Here is a 16,488-nt window from a genome sequence, read left to right on the forward strand (position 1 = left end):
AACCGGCCAGGGAAGACTGAGGCTGTATGTGTGTCTGCCCACACGTGTGCAAGTATGTGTAGGCGTGCATGTGTGAATAAGCCTTTTTGTCACCATGAAGGACCTGGGGATCCCCCATCCCTTCTCCTAAGAAAGGCAGCCTTAAAGCAGCAGGATCCGGCAGGCTGGGAAAGGTGCACCCAGGACAGAAAGCAGTGGGGCAGAGTAAAGAGGTGGGGAGCTACACCCTTTGGGCCCATGGCTGGTGGCCGGGCCCTCCCTGCAAGTCACACACCCACACTCACTCCTCCCAGCCCAGGACCCAGGGTCTTGGCCCGGCGCCCAGGTGGGCGAGCAGGGTGCTTCTGACTGTGTTTGCTTTGGTCTGGGGTTAGGTCATCTGATGTCACTGCAGACTTTCTGAGCTGGTCTCATGCTCCCTGTTGTTCTGGGGAAGCTCCCAGATTCCCACCTAGGCCCAGTCCGTCTGGCAGAAATCACTTCTGGACACTGCTCCTGGAGCAGCATCCATTCTTGGAGTTGTCGGCATCGCCTTGTGGGGGAGGTTGGCTTCCGCCAGCAGTACAGGGCCCTCCGTTGACCCTCCCGTCACTGGCCACCAAGTTTACCACCCCCAGTGGGAGTGTTGGGTCTGAGGCCTCCCCAACCCTGGCAGGGCCCCTGCCCAGGGCAGCAGCCTGCCACCTCCACACATAGCCCTTCCCTGGGCCCAGGCAGGCCTGTCCAGGATGTGTGACAGGGGGTGGGCAGCATGTCCCTACATCCTTCCAGGCCGTGGTGGGCCACTCCTGACCAGGGCACTCATCTGTCTTGCAGATGCTGCCAGACTGGTACAATGGTGTCAGGGGCTCACCCTCTGAAGCCCACCATGGCCCATCACAGGTCGGAGCCCAGAGCTGGCCCCAAGCCGAGAGTGGACTTGAGGTGGCAGCTGAGCGGGTCACCCAAAGGCTAACAGGGTTTGGGCAATGGGGCCAGAAGCTGAATGGGTGATGAGTAGGGGAGGAGGAGGTGGGATGACTCAGCCAGCCTGACAGGATTTATTGGGCACTTACTGAATTCCCAGCCTGTGGGGGAGGCCAGGGGAGCAGAAGGTGAGGCTCCTGGCCTCAAGGATGGTAACCTCTTCTGTGAGATACGCTGGCTGGGGAGAAACCATGAGAACTACCCATGCTCTTGGGGTGCTCTGGCCAATCCCCCATGGCTACCTGCAAAAGAGCTGCCTGTGCCCCAGCGTGTGGGCATCCTGAGACCAGAGACTGACTCGCCATCCTGGAGAGACCAGGCACTGGGGAGGAGTTAGTAAGTGGTGAGTGGGTGACTGGAGAGAGGAGTGAACAGGTGGGTGAAGATAGATGGACGGATGGATGGATGGATGGGTGGGTGGGTGGACAGATGGACAGATGCACACGGACAGATGGATGAACAGACAGATGGATGCATGGATAGACAGATTGGTGGGTGGGTGGATGGATGGATGGATGGATGGATGGATGGATGGACGGATGGACGGACAGATGGACAGACAGATGGATGAATGGACAGACAGATGGGTGGGTGGATGGATGGACGGACAGATGGACAGACAGACAGATGGATGAATGGACAGACAGATGGGTGGGTGGATGGATGGAGGGATAGATGGACAGATGGACAGATGGCGGATAGATGGATGAATGGACAGACAGGTGGGTGGGTGGGTGGACGAATGGACAAATGGACAGATGGGCGGACGGAGGGATGGATAAATGGGTGCATGGGTGAATGACGGGTGGGCAGGCAAGTGCAAGGCTGGATGGTTGGGTGGGCGGTAATGGGTGAGGAGGTGCCTGTGTGCTGGTGGATGTGTACATGAGTGGGTGGGTGAGTGGTTGGGTGGATGGACCAGTAGATGGGCCGCCCTTCCTCCAGTTATTTGCACAAATGGAACCTTCTCCATGAATTCTTCCTCGACCAGCCCGTTTAAAAATAAAATCTCGCAGCCACTGGGCCTCCCCTGCTTTATTTTTCTCCATAGCCATTTTAATCATTGATTGATTTTCCTTCTTCCTCACTTATCCCCTTGTTTATGGTCTGTGTCTCCCCCGACACAGTGCCTGGCACATAGAAGTTGCTCAATAAATCTCTCCCCAGGCCAGCTGTGGTGGGTCATGCCTGTAATCCAGTGCTTTGGGAGGCCGAGGTGGGAGGATTGCTCGAGTCCAAATGTTTGAGACCAGTCGGGGCAGCATAGTGAGACCCCATCTCTACAAAAACAAGTGGATAAATGAATAACAGTAAATCTGTATCCAATGACTGCACGAACTGATGGCTGATCGGATGGTTGAGTTCACGGATGAGTGGCTGTGGGGTGCTTACCAATGGCTGTCATTTCCAGAATCTCAGAAACGACTTCTCTCCCCTGGATCAGCCGGGCTGTGGTCCTCCTGGCCCAATGCTCACACTTTGGAGCTCCAGCTGCACCTGCAGAGCCTGCCTCCCAGCACCTGCACACCACAGACACACACACACAGTGTCCACAGACACACACACGGTGCAGCTACACACACATGCACTCACACACTGTCCACATAGACACACACAGTGTCCACACACACAGTGTACCTATACACACACACACACATACACTTTCACACACAGTGTCCACACAGACACAGCGTACCTACACATACACTCACACACACTCAGACAGCATTCTCACAGACACACAGCATACATACACACACTCACACAGTGCAGCTATACACACATGCACTCACACAGTGTCCACACAGACACACACAGCCAGACACACACACACACACACACACACAGTGTCTGCACACGGTGCACCTACACACACACATGCACTCTCACACAGCATCCACACAGACACACATGGTGTACCCACACACATCCACACACACACAGCATTTGCACAGACACACACACAGTGTCCACACACACAGTGCAACTACACACACACACACTGCAGCCACACACATGCAATCACACAGTATCCACACAGACACACACACACAACCAAACACGGTGTCCATGCACACACATGCACTCACAGTGTCCACACAGACACACATGGTGCACTACACACGGTGCACTACACACACAAACACACACACCGTCCACACAGACACATGGTACATCTACACACACAGCCTCCACACACACACAGCCACACACAGTGTCTACATACACTCACACACAGCGTCCACACAGACACACACAGTGCACCTGCACACACATGAACTCACACACTGCGTCTACACACACAGCCACAGTGTCTACATACACTCACATACAGTGTAACACAGACACACGCACCGGCACACATGGTGTCCGCACACACAGTACAGCTACATACACACACACACACAACATCCACACAGAAATGCCCACGGTGTCCACACATACACACGCACACACACACCGTGTGCCCACAGTAACACACACAGGCACACACTGGTCCTTGCTTCTCGCACTTATCCAGGCCGTGTCCAGGCCCCGGCCCCGCTGGTCCTCAGGACGTTCCAGGCACACTGGCTCAGGCCTCACATACCCTTCAGTGGAGGGAATTCTCATGATCCCCATTTCCAGACAGGAGCTGGAATCACTGAAAGTCCTACTGCAGCCTTGACCACTGGCCCAGTGCCCACTCCACACACAGCACACTCACACAGGTGCACACACGCCAGATGGACAAGCCCTCAGGGACGGTGCATGGAGCCCCCTACCCCGGCCACTGGGCCCAGGCGGCGCTTGGCCTCTCCCCAGCTGGCGTCTGCTCTCGATGGTGGAGTTGGCCTGGCAGCCCTTGTGCACACTGAGAAGGGTACGCCTTCCTTTGCAGATCCGCCGTCTGACCGCCAAGCATCCTCTGCAGGGAGCGGGGTAGGGGACGTCTTCCTGCAGCTGCGGAAGCTCCAGGACAGAACAGCAGGGGAGAGGGCATGGGCCTTGCCTCGTGGCAGCATTGATATGGGCAGGTCACTGGGCCTCGCTGGCCCCTACAACCTCTACCTCTGTTCACATCTTGTGATGGGGGCAAGGTTGCCCTCCCAGAGTAGAAAGACAGGCATAACGTGAAGCTGCAAGGATGGTGCCAAGACAGCGGTGGCCAGCTGCAGGCACTGCCCAGGCCAGGGAGCTTAATGGAGTGGGGACGGACGTGTGGCTCTACTGGTCCCCAGACTCCCGGTCTGCACTGCTGGGCACTCAGGATCTGCCCAGAGGCCTTGGACACAGGCACCACTGGCAGAGCTTGTCCATGGCCCTGCTGCCCCATGGCATGGCTTCAGGCTGCCCCCCTGAGGGGTCAGACCTGACGCTTGCACCATCAGCTTTCCTGTCGGAGGGGCTCCAGCTGCCTCCCTCTCACCGGGGGCTGGACCGCGTGTGGTTCAGAGGGAGGTGCTGGGTCGGGGGGACCCACTACACTGGCATGGGGACCCAGGGCCAGCGGGCCCTACTCTGGGTGGTGGTTTCTCTCCTCTAAGACGACGAAGAAGTGGGTTGCAAGTCTTTCTGTAAATAAAATGCCACATGGCACCCAAGAATGTGCCCGGGGTGGAGGCTGCCTGCAGCTCCTCCTCTCAGCGGAGGCCCAAGGACCCCGGTCAGGGACGGCTCATGCTCTCCTGGACACTGGGGTCAGCTTCTGAGCCTGTAGGCCCAGCCTCACATGGCAGGGCTTAGCAGGAGAGAGCTGAGCCTCTGCAGTCAGCCGGACAGGTTGCTGGGGGTCCAAAGGGGATCCGCTGTCCCAGGGATAGAGGCCCCGTGGGGGCAGGGGCTGGGCCCTGTTGGAGCCCTGCCCTACGGCGTGGCCTCTCCCACGAAGGAAGTTCCAACGTAAAGCCTGCCCAGGGCCAGCTGTAGCAAAGGAGACAGAGGCCGCTGAAGGCAAAGCTGCTGTAGAGGGCAGGCAGAGGCTGTGGTCGGCAGCTAGGATGTCGCTCATGACAGCATGCATGGACGCAGGTGAGCGCCTGAGCACCTCCTCCCCTGGCAGCAGTGCCCGTGGCTAGAGCGGGCAGACAGTGGAGCCCCGGCCCAGTGTCTGCCCTTCCATCCAGGGCATGAGTGTGGGCCAGGAAGTTACTCCTTGCAAAAATGCAGCCTTCCCTAGACACCTCCGTCTCTGCCTTGACGGCAGTGCTCACACAGAGACACACCTGGACACTCACAGATTGATTCACTCATTCATTCATTGACTTACCACTTTAGAACATGTCTGTGGTCTGTTCCTGTGTGTTCTGGGCCCCAGGAAGGTGGCAGGGAATGCCCAGGCCTTAGTCTCATGTAGGGGACACAGACAAGCAAAAAAGTAAATGAAAGACATTTCAGAGGGTGAGGCATACTGAAAACTAACACCAGGTCACATGGGAAGAGACCGAAGGAAGCACCCTGTGCTGATGTGGTCTAGGGTGAGGGGTCTCTGAGGAAGGACATGACAGCTGAGATCTGAGTGGCAAGAGGGAGCCAGCAGGAGTTCCAAGGAAGAGTGCTCCTGGCAGGGCACAAGAAGCCAAGGCTTCAAAGCTTCTTTGGGTTTTATTGTCAAGGTAATAGGGAGCCATGGAATGTTGTAGGCAGGGAGGGACATGACTTGGTACTGAACCAGGGGTGGCTGGGGAAGAACTTCTGCAGTCCTTTGGGTGTCCAGGAGATGGAGGTGGAGGGCAGGACCAGGATAGAGGAAGGACTGTGCCTCCCAACCCCATAGGCTTACAGGGTCTGGGAGAACCTCCTCATTCTTCACATACCACAGACACTAGCAGAACCTGCTGCAGGACAACGATCCAGGCTAGAGGAGTGGATGTGAGCTCAGGCTGGACTTTCAGGGTCTAGTGGACCCTCTGCCTTGCCCAGGGCCCTCAAGATAGGCCTCTCACCTTCAGAACCAGGATTTTAGGGTCTCAGGCCTGAGGGTTTGTGAGGTCCCTGGTCTCAGTCCCATTTGCCCAGAGCCAAGTTCTGGGTTTCTGAGCTCAACACCAACCTGCATTTACTGAGGAATCTGATATCTGCTTCTCCTCTCAGGATGAGGGTTTCAGCCATGCTAGGGGACAAAGGGACACTTACAGAGCAGCCCGTAGGTGCCTACTTTGGGAGTACCTGGAGGCTTTCTACCCAGAGCAAAGCTGCTAGCATTATAACACGGCCTGCTACCACAACCACTATTACCACAACCAGCATCATCACTGTCATCACTACCATAAGCATGACCACCATCATCACCACGACCTCCATCACCACCACCAAAGCTACCACCACCAACACCATCGCCATCACCGCCACTACTCTCATCACTGCCACCAACATCACCACCACCACTATCATCATCATTACTACCACCACCATCACTACTACCACCGTAATTACCACAACCATGCACCCCCACCACCACCATCACTACCATCACCACCATCACCACTGTATTGGAACTGCCTGAGACTAATTTATAGACAGAAGAGGTTTAATTGACTCAGTTCCTTATGGCTGGGGAGGCCTCTGGAAACTTACAATCATGACGGAGATGAAGGGGAAGCAAGGCACCTTCTTCACAGGGCAGCAGGATGGAGTGAGTGCAAGCCAGCACCCACTTCAGGTTCTGCCAGTGTCTGAGTGGCAAGAGGGAGCTAGCAGGAGTTCCAAGGAAGAGTGCTCCTGGCAGAGCACCAGAAGCCAAGGTTCCAAAGCTTCTTTGGGTTTTATTGTCAGGGTAATAGGGAGTCATGGAAGGTTGTAGGCAGGGAGGAACATTACCTGGTACTGAACCAGGGGTGGCTGGGGAAGAACTTCTGCAGGTTTTTTTGGCTGTCCAGGAGACAGAGGTGGAGGGAAGGACCAGGATAGAGAAAGGACTATGCCCCCCAACCCCATAGACTTAGAGGCATCTTCTTCACATGGAAGCAAGATGGAGTGAGGGGAAATGCCAGATGCTTATAAAACCATCAGATCTCATGAGAACTCACTCACTATCAAGAGAACAGCATGGAGGAAACCACCCTCATGATCTGATTACCTCCACCTGGTCCCGCCTTTGACACATGAGGATTATAGTGATTACAATTCGAGGTGAGATTGGGACACAGAGACAAACCATATCAAGCACCCATGCCATCATCATCATCACCATCATCCTAACTATGACTGCCACCACCACCACCATCACCAACATCTTAACCATCCCCCCCACCACATCACCCACACTGATATCACTATCACCATGATCACCATTATCACCACCACAATCACTACCATTGACACTACCACCATCTCCAACATTATCAAAACCACCATTGCCACCACCAGGATCATCACCCCCACCACCATCATGACCATCAGCACCACCATCATACCACACCATCAACAACACCAGTACAATCATCACCATCATCATCACCGTCACCACCATCACCAGCATCAACACCATCACCAACACCACCATCATCACCACCACCACAATCATTAACACTATCATCACCACAATAAACACCACCAACACACCACAACCACTATCATCACCACCGTCATCATCATACTCATTGCCATCATCACCCTCATCATCGCCATCATCACCCTCATCATCACCACCACCACCATCAGCAGCAGCACTGACACAACCATCACCACTATCATCATCACCATGACCACAACCACCAGCATCACCAGTGACTATAGTCACCACCACCATGATCATCACCACCACCATAAAAACCAACACCATCATAGCCACCACTACCCCCATCACCATCCCCACAATCATCATCACCATCACCACCACCACCAACTACCACCACCACCGTTACTACCACCTCCATCATCATCACCACCACTAACATCACCATCACCACCACCACCACCAGTACCAACACTATCACCACCACCATCATCATCACCACCACAATCATTATCACTACCACCATCACTTTCACTGTCACCACTATCACCACCACCATGACTACCATCATCATCATCACCATGGTTATTACCACCACAATCACCATCACCAACAACACCAATACCAGCACCACCAACATCATGACCACCATCACTACCACCACCATGATCAACACTACCACTACAATAACCACCACTATCACCACCATTATCCCAACCACAATCATCATCACCACCACCATCGCCTCCACCAGCACCACCATGATCATCACTACTATCACCACCACCAAAACCACCACTGCTATCATTACCACCACCATTACCACCACCAGCACGATCACCACCATCATCATCACACCAACATTACCATCATTACCTACATCATCATCATCCCTTCTGCCACCCTCATCACCATCCCCACAATCATCACCACCACCATAATCATCACCACCATCACCACTACCACCGTGATTATCATTACCACCGCTTCCGTCATCACCATCAGTGCCATTATCATCACCACCATCATCAGCACCGTCACGACCATCACCACATCATTACCACCACCACCACTACCATCATCACAACTATAATTGCCACCACCAGCACCATCACCACCACCATCACCATCACCAGAATCACCACCACTATGATCATCACCAGCACCAAAACCACCACCACCACCACCATCATCACCAGTATCGCCACCATCACCACCATTGTCACCACCACCACCATTATCACCACCACTGCCATCATTATCATGACCATCACCACCATTGTCACCACCACCACCATTATCACCACCACTGCCATCATTATCACGACCATCACCACCATTGTCACCACTGCCATCATTATCACGACCATCACAATCATCACCACTGCCATTATCACCATTACCAACATGAACACAACCATCACAACCACCACCACTATCAAACACCACCATCATTTCCACCATCACCACCACCATCACCACCACAACCATCATCACCACCACAATCACCACCATCATAATCACCACCACTACCAGCATTACCACCACCATGAACACCATCATCACAACCACCATCTTTACCTCCACCACCACCATCACCATCATTACCATAATCATTGTCATCACCATCATCACCACCACCACAATCATCACCATCATCACCACACTTATCAGTAATACCACCATCACCATCACCACCAGCATCATCAACACCACCAGCAGCATCATCACCACCACCACAAACACCACCATCACTAAAACCACCACCATCACCATTATGTCCACCATCACCACCACCATCATCATAATCATTGTCATTATCACCACAACCACTGCCACCATCACAACCAACATGAACACCACTGTCACTTCCACACTATCATCACCACCACCACTACCACCTCCACCATCATCCCACACACCACCATCACCACCACTATGATAATTATCACCACCACCACCACCACACCACCATGTTCACCACCACCATCAACTCCACCACCACTACTTCACCATCACCATAATCACCTCCATGACCATCATCACCACACCATCCTCACCACCCCTCCACCAGCATCACAAACACCACCATTAGGACCACCACCACAGTCATCACCACCACCACCACCATCATGACCATCACTATCATCACCACCACCATCACTATCACAACTATTATAAACACCACCACCACCAAAATGTTCATCACCATCATCACCACCACCTTCACCACCCACCACCATCATCAACATCATCATCACCTTTATCAGCACTAATACTATCAACAACACCACAGTCACTACCACCACCACTGCCATTTGCACCACTATCATCGTCATCTTTGTCATCATTCCCACCACCATCGCCATCCCTATCATCGCCACCCTCATCAACAGTAAGGCCATCACTGCCCCCACTACCCTCATGCCCACCACCACCATCACCACCACACTCATCAGTAACACCACCATCATCACCACAACCACAATCACCACCACCATCACAACCACTGCCACCATCATCACAAACACCACCATCAGCACGGTCCCCATGATCATTGTCACCACCACCATCATGACCATCAATATCATCATCACCACCACCACCACCACCATCACCACCACCACCCTGACTACTGCCACCATCATCACCACCACCATCACCTTCACCCATTACCACCACTGCCTCAGATTCTGCCTGTGGTCATTTGGCGCCCTCTGGTGGCTGAAAGGCCAGACTAGCGAGGCCACCAGGGTCCCAGAGAGCAAGTCCCAGATACTGTCCCCCACCATTCCTGGAGTTTATGGTTGAGGGGCCCTGGACAGGGGGTCCTTGGAGTCTCTTTTGTGAAGGGGCACACAGAGGTATCCCCCAGGCTCTGTTCTCCTCATGTGTTACCTGCAGCCTCCCAGAAGCCAGGCTACTAGAGTCCCTGTTTGACACTCCAAGGTACTGAGGCCCAGAGTGGCTAAGTAGCTCAACAGCTATGCAGGATCCAATCCCAGGACTGTGGGACTCCAGAGGCACACTCTGTCCCACTGGCACCCTGTCCTGACTCCAGATGCAGGGACAGTCCTCACAGAGCATCCCCGGTGCTGACCAGTGACTGGACATCACTCACAGCTGGCCCATGGCTGGGCAGCCTTTCCGGTACAGATGAGACACCATGGGGGCCGATGCCCCGTGGCCTCGCAGGGCCACAGGAGGGAGGAGGCAGTCCCTCTGGCTCCCTGTCCTCCATGGGACAGCTGGGCCCAGCACTCCAGATGACACGTGTGCTCTTGAGGCAGCTCCTGTTCCTACTTACTGTGGAAACTGAGGTTGAAGAGCCGTGTTCAATCACATTTCAGGGTGGATTTCAGCTGTGTTCAGTCCCGGGCCACCCCGCCAGACAGCACCAAAGGAGGCAACAGCAGCAATCTAAGTGGCCTAGAAGCCACGTCCACACAGGGTCTCCTCTCCCAGTCAAATTAGAGATGCCCCCAGGGCCTTGGTGCCAGTCACACCTGAGGAAGGCCAGCGCTTGGTGTCTGGGTGGCTTTGACAACAGCAGGCCTGTGGGCTCGGCCGTGCCGAGCAGGTCAGGTGGTGCCCTGTGTTGGTTCACGGCCAGCTCCCTGGGGCCGGCATTGGCTGCCCCGGCCAGAAGTTGTGGGCGGGGAAGAGGAGGAGGAGAGGCTTGAAAGCTGGGCCCACAGGCACACCCTGCAAGGTAGGCAGACGGCTCCACCCGCGCCTTGGCCAGCAGCCGCGTGTCAGGGTACTGGGGAGAAGGCAGGCAGGTAGGGACCCTCACACCGCTGCCAGCCCAGGTGGGGAGAAGGGGCAGGATTGTAACCCCTCCTCCCGGGCGGGAAGGGCAGGTGGGCACGAGAGGAGTGGGGACCAGGACAGTGCGGCTTTGGCCACACCCTGCCTCTTGCCTCAGTTTCCTTATCTTTAGCAGGGAGGATCCCCGCTTCCCTGGGCTGTGGAGGGCCGGCCCCACTGTGGGTGAGGTGGGGCATTCTGGAAGGGGCTGCCCAGTGCTGGAAGATGGTCTGGGCAGGAGGGCCAGCCCCACGGGCTCTGGATCTGAGACTTCAGGGACAGTGTCTGGCCGGCAGCCTGCAAAGGCAGGTGTGGCTCAGAAGCCGAGGGTGAGGGGAGTGGGGCAGTGGGAGAGATCTGGGGTCACCAGGTCACTACTGTGTCCTCTCGCCACCACTTCCCTGAGTGGTGTCCTCCACTGCAGCCCAGGGAGATGTGGCATCCTCATAGGGAGGACACAGGGACACACATCTGACTTCCTGCCTGCTGCATGCAGGGACCGTTCTGGCACCTTCCCCTTGTGACTCGCCGTTCCCCCAAATCTCACAAATGAGACAGGCCCAGGGAGGCTGAGGGACCCGCCCGAAGTCACACAGCCTGGTGGGGATGAGCGGGGCTGGGACCCCAGGACCTGGCCATCCAGTCCTGTCCTGCACTGGTCCTGGGAGGCCAGGGAAGCCATGTTTGGCTCTGGCTGTCTCTGGGATGGCTGTGGCTACGGGTGCCCCACTGCCCTGACAGCCCCAGCACCTTCACTGCCCGGGGCGCTGCCTCAGTGTTGCCTCTTGGGAGTTCTGAGATGGGCTTCTGGCCAGGGGTCACGAAGGCCCCTGGCTGTCCCCGGCTCCCTGCCCCACCCTGGGATGCACACGGAGGGGTGCGGAAGACCTGGGCACCTGCTCATGCAAATCCCGGCTGTTTGCATTGCCTCCCTCTGGGCCCATTTGCCTGGTGCCCAGCACCTGCCCAAATGCCTCCTCAGCCCCTGGGCTGGCCGGTGGGTGTAGGGGGCGCCGAGCCTGGGTGTGGGGCAAGGGGTGGTTGCGGCCACCGGGAAGGTAAGGCTGCCCCACGCTGCTGCTGGGCTTCCCTGACCTCAGCTGCCGGGCGCCTAGCTCTGCCCCGTCCTCGGGAGGAAAGAGGTGCTGTGGGCCCTGGGAAAGGCCAGAGCTTGGGTTGTGGCTGCTTCCACCTCTAATGGCTGCTGCTCTTCCCCCCGGGGGGCTTGCACAGAGTCGGGGAGGCGCTGCTGAGCTCCAGGCTGTAGGGTGCTCATGGGCGTCCTATCCCAGAACTTCCAAGAGGCAAAACTGAGGTTCACTGGAGAGGAATCCAAGGGTCAGGGAGCCCCGTAGGACCCCTCCCAAGGCCCAGGCCCCCATTAGCTTCCCCAGCAGGGATGAAGGGAAGAGAAGAGGGAGTCCCCCATCTACGGCCTAAGAGTCATTGGGAAGGTAAGGATAACAGTGTTGTCCAGCCCAGCCTCGTCCCCCAGGCTGAGGGTCATGGCCAAACCCCAACCCCTACACCCTGTGCTGGGAACAAGTCTGGCCATGCATCCCCAGCCGCAGGGCACATGTCCAGATGTAGCCAGGATTGACCCCAGCGGGTGGCCAGGTGTGGCAGGGCCTGGTGAGAGTGAAGTCCAGCCTGAGGACCCCTGCCCAGAGTGAGGACTCCCGCCCAGGGCTGCAAGCACGCATCCCACCTCACTGCCTGTTCTGTGTTAAGTGGTGTCCTCCCAGACGAGGCGACACTAATGGTGGGATACTGTCCACTGCGAAGCTTAGAATGTGACCTCATTTGGAAGTGGGGTCCTTGCACACTGGGGTAGGGCAGGCCTGGGCACTCAGTGATGGCAGAGGAGACAGACAGGCGAGGTGGACCGCACGCCAACCAAGGCGGAGGCTGGAGCCACGTGGCCACAGCCAGGGACACCTGGCGCCTTGGGAACCTGGAAGGGGTGGGAGGGACCCACCCGAGAGCTTCCAGAGGGAGCACAGCCCTGCCTGCCGATGCCTGGATTTGGGATGTCTGGCCTCTAGAGCTATGAGATCATCGTTTGTTGTTTTGAGCCCCCGAGGGTGTGGCCCTTTGTTTCAGCAGCCCTGGGACGCAACAGCAATGCCAAGCCTTATCCCAGCCTCCAGCCCCCACCTAGGGCCTGGCCACAGACACGAGCTTCCAACACTGAAAACCGCCAAGCGTCTCCACCAGCGCGGGAGGCCGTATTCAAATACTGCCTCTCTGCGGTCTGCGGCTGGTTCGTGCTCTGCAGGCAGGAAGTGCGGGAGGATTTGCATTACCCTGCAGGGAAGGCTGAGGCCCACGTGGTGCCGACAGCATCAGGGCGCCTCCGCAGGCCTGGCTGGAGGAGGGGGCTGAGGTCCGTGAGTGGGTCCTGCCTGGGGCTGGCAGTCACCAGAAGTCGTGCCAAGCTTGACTTGGGCCTCGCACAGGGACCCTGGGCAGCCGTGACAGCAGCCTGAGCTGGGCATCTTAAAACAACGGCAATTGATTTTCTCATGGTTCTGGAGGCCACCAGCGCTAAGTCCTAAGTCAAGGTGTCGGCAGGGCCAAGCTCTTGAGGGGGATCCTCCCTGCCTCTTCCAACTTCGGGGCTCCAGGTGTCCCTTGGCCTGTGGCTGCATCCCCCAACCCCTGCCTCCACCTCCCCTGTGTCTTTCCCTGCTCATCTGTCTCTATGTCCAAATGTCCCCTTTTTATATCAGAACCTGGGAATCAGGGTTCCCCCTGCTCCAACATGGCCTCATCTTAACTTACATCTTAATCACATCTGCAACGGGCCTGTTTCCAAAGGTCGCATTCCCACGTACTGGGGTTTGGGGCTTGGACGTATCTGTCTGGGGACGCAGTAACTGTGCTGGCTCCACAGGCCTAATGGGGAGGGCCTTGGCCTTAGCCTCTGCCCCAAAGCCAGCCCCCCACCAGGGGTCCCAGGACATACTCCCTCTCATACCTGAAGGTCCCCTCAACTCCTATGTCCCCTCCTGAGGTCACAGGTGGGCCCCTTTCTAGGAAATGAAAGGTTTTACAGAACGGTCCATTATCTTCTCACAAAGGGCCTTCTGTGGTGGGCACAGCCCAGAGCGCCTGGGCACAGGGTGGGCACAGGATAACCAAGGGACAGTTCTGTGGGATCAGGAGCTGCCAGGTAGCCCCAGGTTGGGGAGGGTAGTGTGACTGGGGGCCCAGGGAGACCTCTGCCCGGTGGCCTGTGACCTGGCGCATGGTTCCAGGAGGGCAGACAGCGGAGCAGGTGCCCTCTGCCTGCCAGGGCTTGTCCTCAGACACTCAGCTTCCAATATTGAGTTTTCAGACAAGCAATCAGAAGCAGGTGGGGCCGAGCCAGGCCGAGATCAGCCAGACTGGGGCGGCTGAGAGATGAGGCCGTGGGCAGGGATGGAGCCAGGACACTGAGGGGACAGCCCCGATCCTCGGATCCCTGCCACATAGAGAGGGGCTGAGATGCCCGACCTCACCGGGCAGCTGGGAGACGTGAGCCCCGTGAGGGCTGAGGTGCACGAGGCCTCTTCTCCCTGATCTGGGAGCGCTGAGGGAAGAGCTCTGCCGCTGATGCTGTGTGGGCCTGGGTGAGGCCTCCCCTCTGTGTGTCCTGGACCTCCTGGGCAAGGAAGGTGGTCCCTTGTCCACACCGCCTCCTGCACCTGAGCTGAGGGCACCTGCCTCACCTTCTCACCTCTGCTCAGGTGCACCCAGGGGCTCTGCATCCCTGTCCTGGGAGTGAGTGGGCTGTGTGGCCAGGGGGCTGCAAGGCCTCTGCTGAGTCTTCCAGAGTTTCCAGGTCATCCCCGCAAAAGGCCTCTGGAGAATCGTCTGCAGGTGTGGCTGACCTGAGGTGCCCAGAGTGGGGTGAGTAGAGGAACCAGGAGCCAGTGGCAGAGCCCCACACATCCCATCCTCACCTGGAAAGGAGCTTGGTTGGGGCGGTGCTACAGCAAGAGACAGAGCTGCAGGGGGTCGCTGGGCAGGGCCCGTCTGGAGAGAAGATCCCTGGGGCAGAGATGCCTGGGGCAGTCCCCAGGTCTCCTTGTGCATGTCGGCTGGAGAGGGGCTTCCTAGGGGAAGGCAGCACCCACCCCCTGAGAGGAGGGAGGCAGGGATGGGCATTCCCAGCCCTCAAGGGCCGGGGTATCCCTGCATCTCTAGAGGCCGTCATGCAGGATGTCCAAGGCCCCCGTACCGGAAGCCCCGGGGATGCTGAAGACCGGCAGGGGCTAGGCTTGCACAGGGGCGAGGTCGACTTTGGAGGGTCTGGGAAGAAGCGAGGCAAGGTAGGGGCAGTCCCCAGGCCTCGGGCGATGTCTGTGTTGACCTGGAACCCATGAGCCCCCATTTCCTTCCCTGGAAGCTGAGTGCCAGGGTCCTCCCCACCCCTGGGGTCTGCTCCCCGGGGGCCATATTCAGACCCCCAGACAAGCAGAGTTCCAGAGCTGGAGGGAGTGGCTCTGGCCAGCCTCCTACCTCCCTGCGATAACCGGGACCCCTGAGGTCCCCCCGAGAGATTCGGAGGTGCAAGGTTAGGTGCATCCAAGGCCCCACCTCTGACCAGTGCCCTCAGCTCACTGAGGCGGATGCCAGCCCAGAGAGGGGTCAGGACTCTTCAGGTCACACGGCAGGTCAAAGGAGGACTGGCTCTGTCCCAAAAGGGGTATTGGGGGCCACTCTCCTCCTGCTACCTGCCACCAGGAACCAGCACCTCCCCAGTGCCCCCTGTGTCCAGCCCCCTTGATGCCCAGAACCTCCCCAGTGCCCAGTGTTCCCTCGTGTCCAGCGCCCTTGATGCCCAACACCTCCCTAGTGCTGAGTGCCCCCCATGTGCAGCCCACAAATGCTCAGCACCTCCTCAGTGACTCCTGTGTCCAGCCCACCCCAATGCCCAGCAGTTCCCGTGCCCCGTGCCCCGAAAGCCCTGAGCTGCAGCCCCCGCCTTGCAGTTTGTACGGGTGCTGAGCGGAGTGGCCCCATCTGTGCTCTTTGATCTGCTGCTTGCTGAGTGGCACCTGCCAGCCCCCAACCTGGTGGTGTCCCTTGTGGGTGAGGAGCAGCCTTTCGCCATGAAGTCCTGGCTGCGGGACGTACTTCGCAAGGGGCTGGTGAAGGTGGCTCAGAGCACAGGTGAGCCCCCACCCTCACGGCAGCCCGAGGCCCTGACTCTCCACCCCACCCGGCACGGGCAGCGCTCCCACCCCACACAGCGGCCTGAGGCCCTGACTCTCCACCCCACCTGGCAC

The 16,488-nt window shown here is 57.4% G+C and overlaps 1 protein-coding gene across 1 annotated transcript in view; it reads left to right on the forward strand.

Annotated features, from left to right (window-relative positions):
• The first annotated feature begins 15,411 nt into the window (after positions 1 to 15,411).
• Positions 15,412 to 16,488, forward strand: part of TRPM5 (transient receptor potential cation channel, subfamily M, member 5) — a 25,136-nt gene continuing 24,059 nt past the window's right edge. Inside the window, exons 1-2 of the mRNA XM_011988257.1 lie at positions 15,412 to 15,528; positions 16,192 to 16,454. Of these exons, the coding sequence (XP_011843647.1) occupies positions 15,412 to 15,528; positions 16,192 to 16,454 (380 nt within the window). The remainder of the gene's footprint in view (positions 15,529 to 16,191; positions 16,455 to 16,488) is intronic.

This window comes from Mandrillus leucophaeus, unplaced genomic scaffold (genome assembly GCF_000951045.1).
Source record: "Mandrillus leucophaeus isolate KB7577 unplaced genomic scaffold, Mleu.le_1.0 Scaffold325, whole genome shotgun sequence".
Lineage (NCBI taxonomy): Eukaryota > Metazoa > Chordata > Mammalia > Primates > Cercopithecidae > Mandrillus > Mandrillus leucophaeus.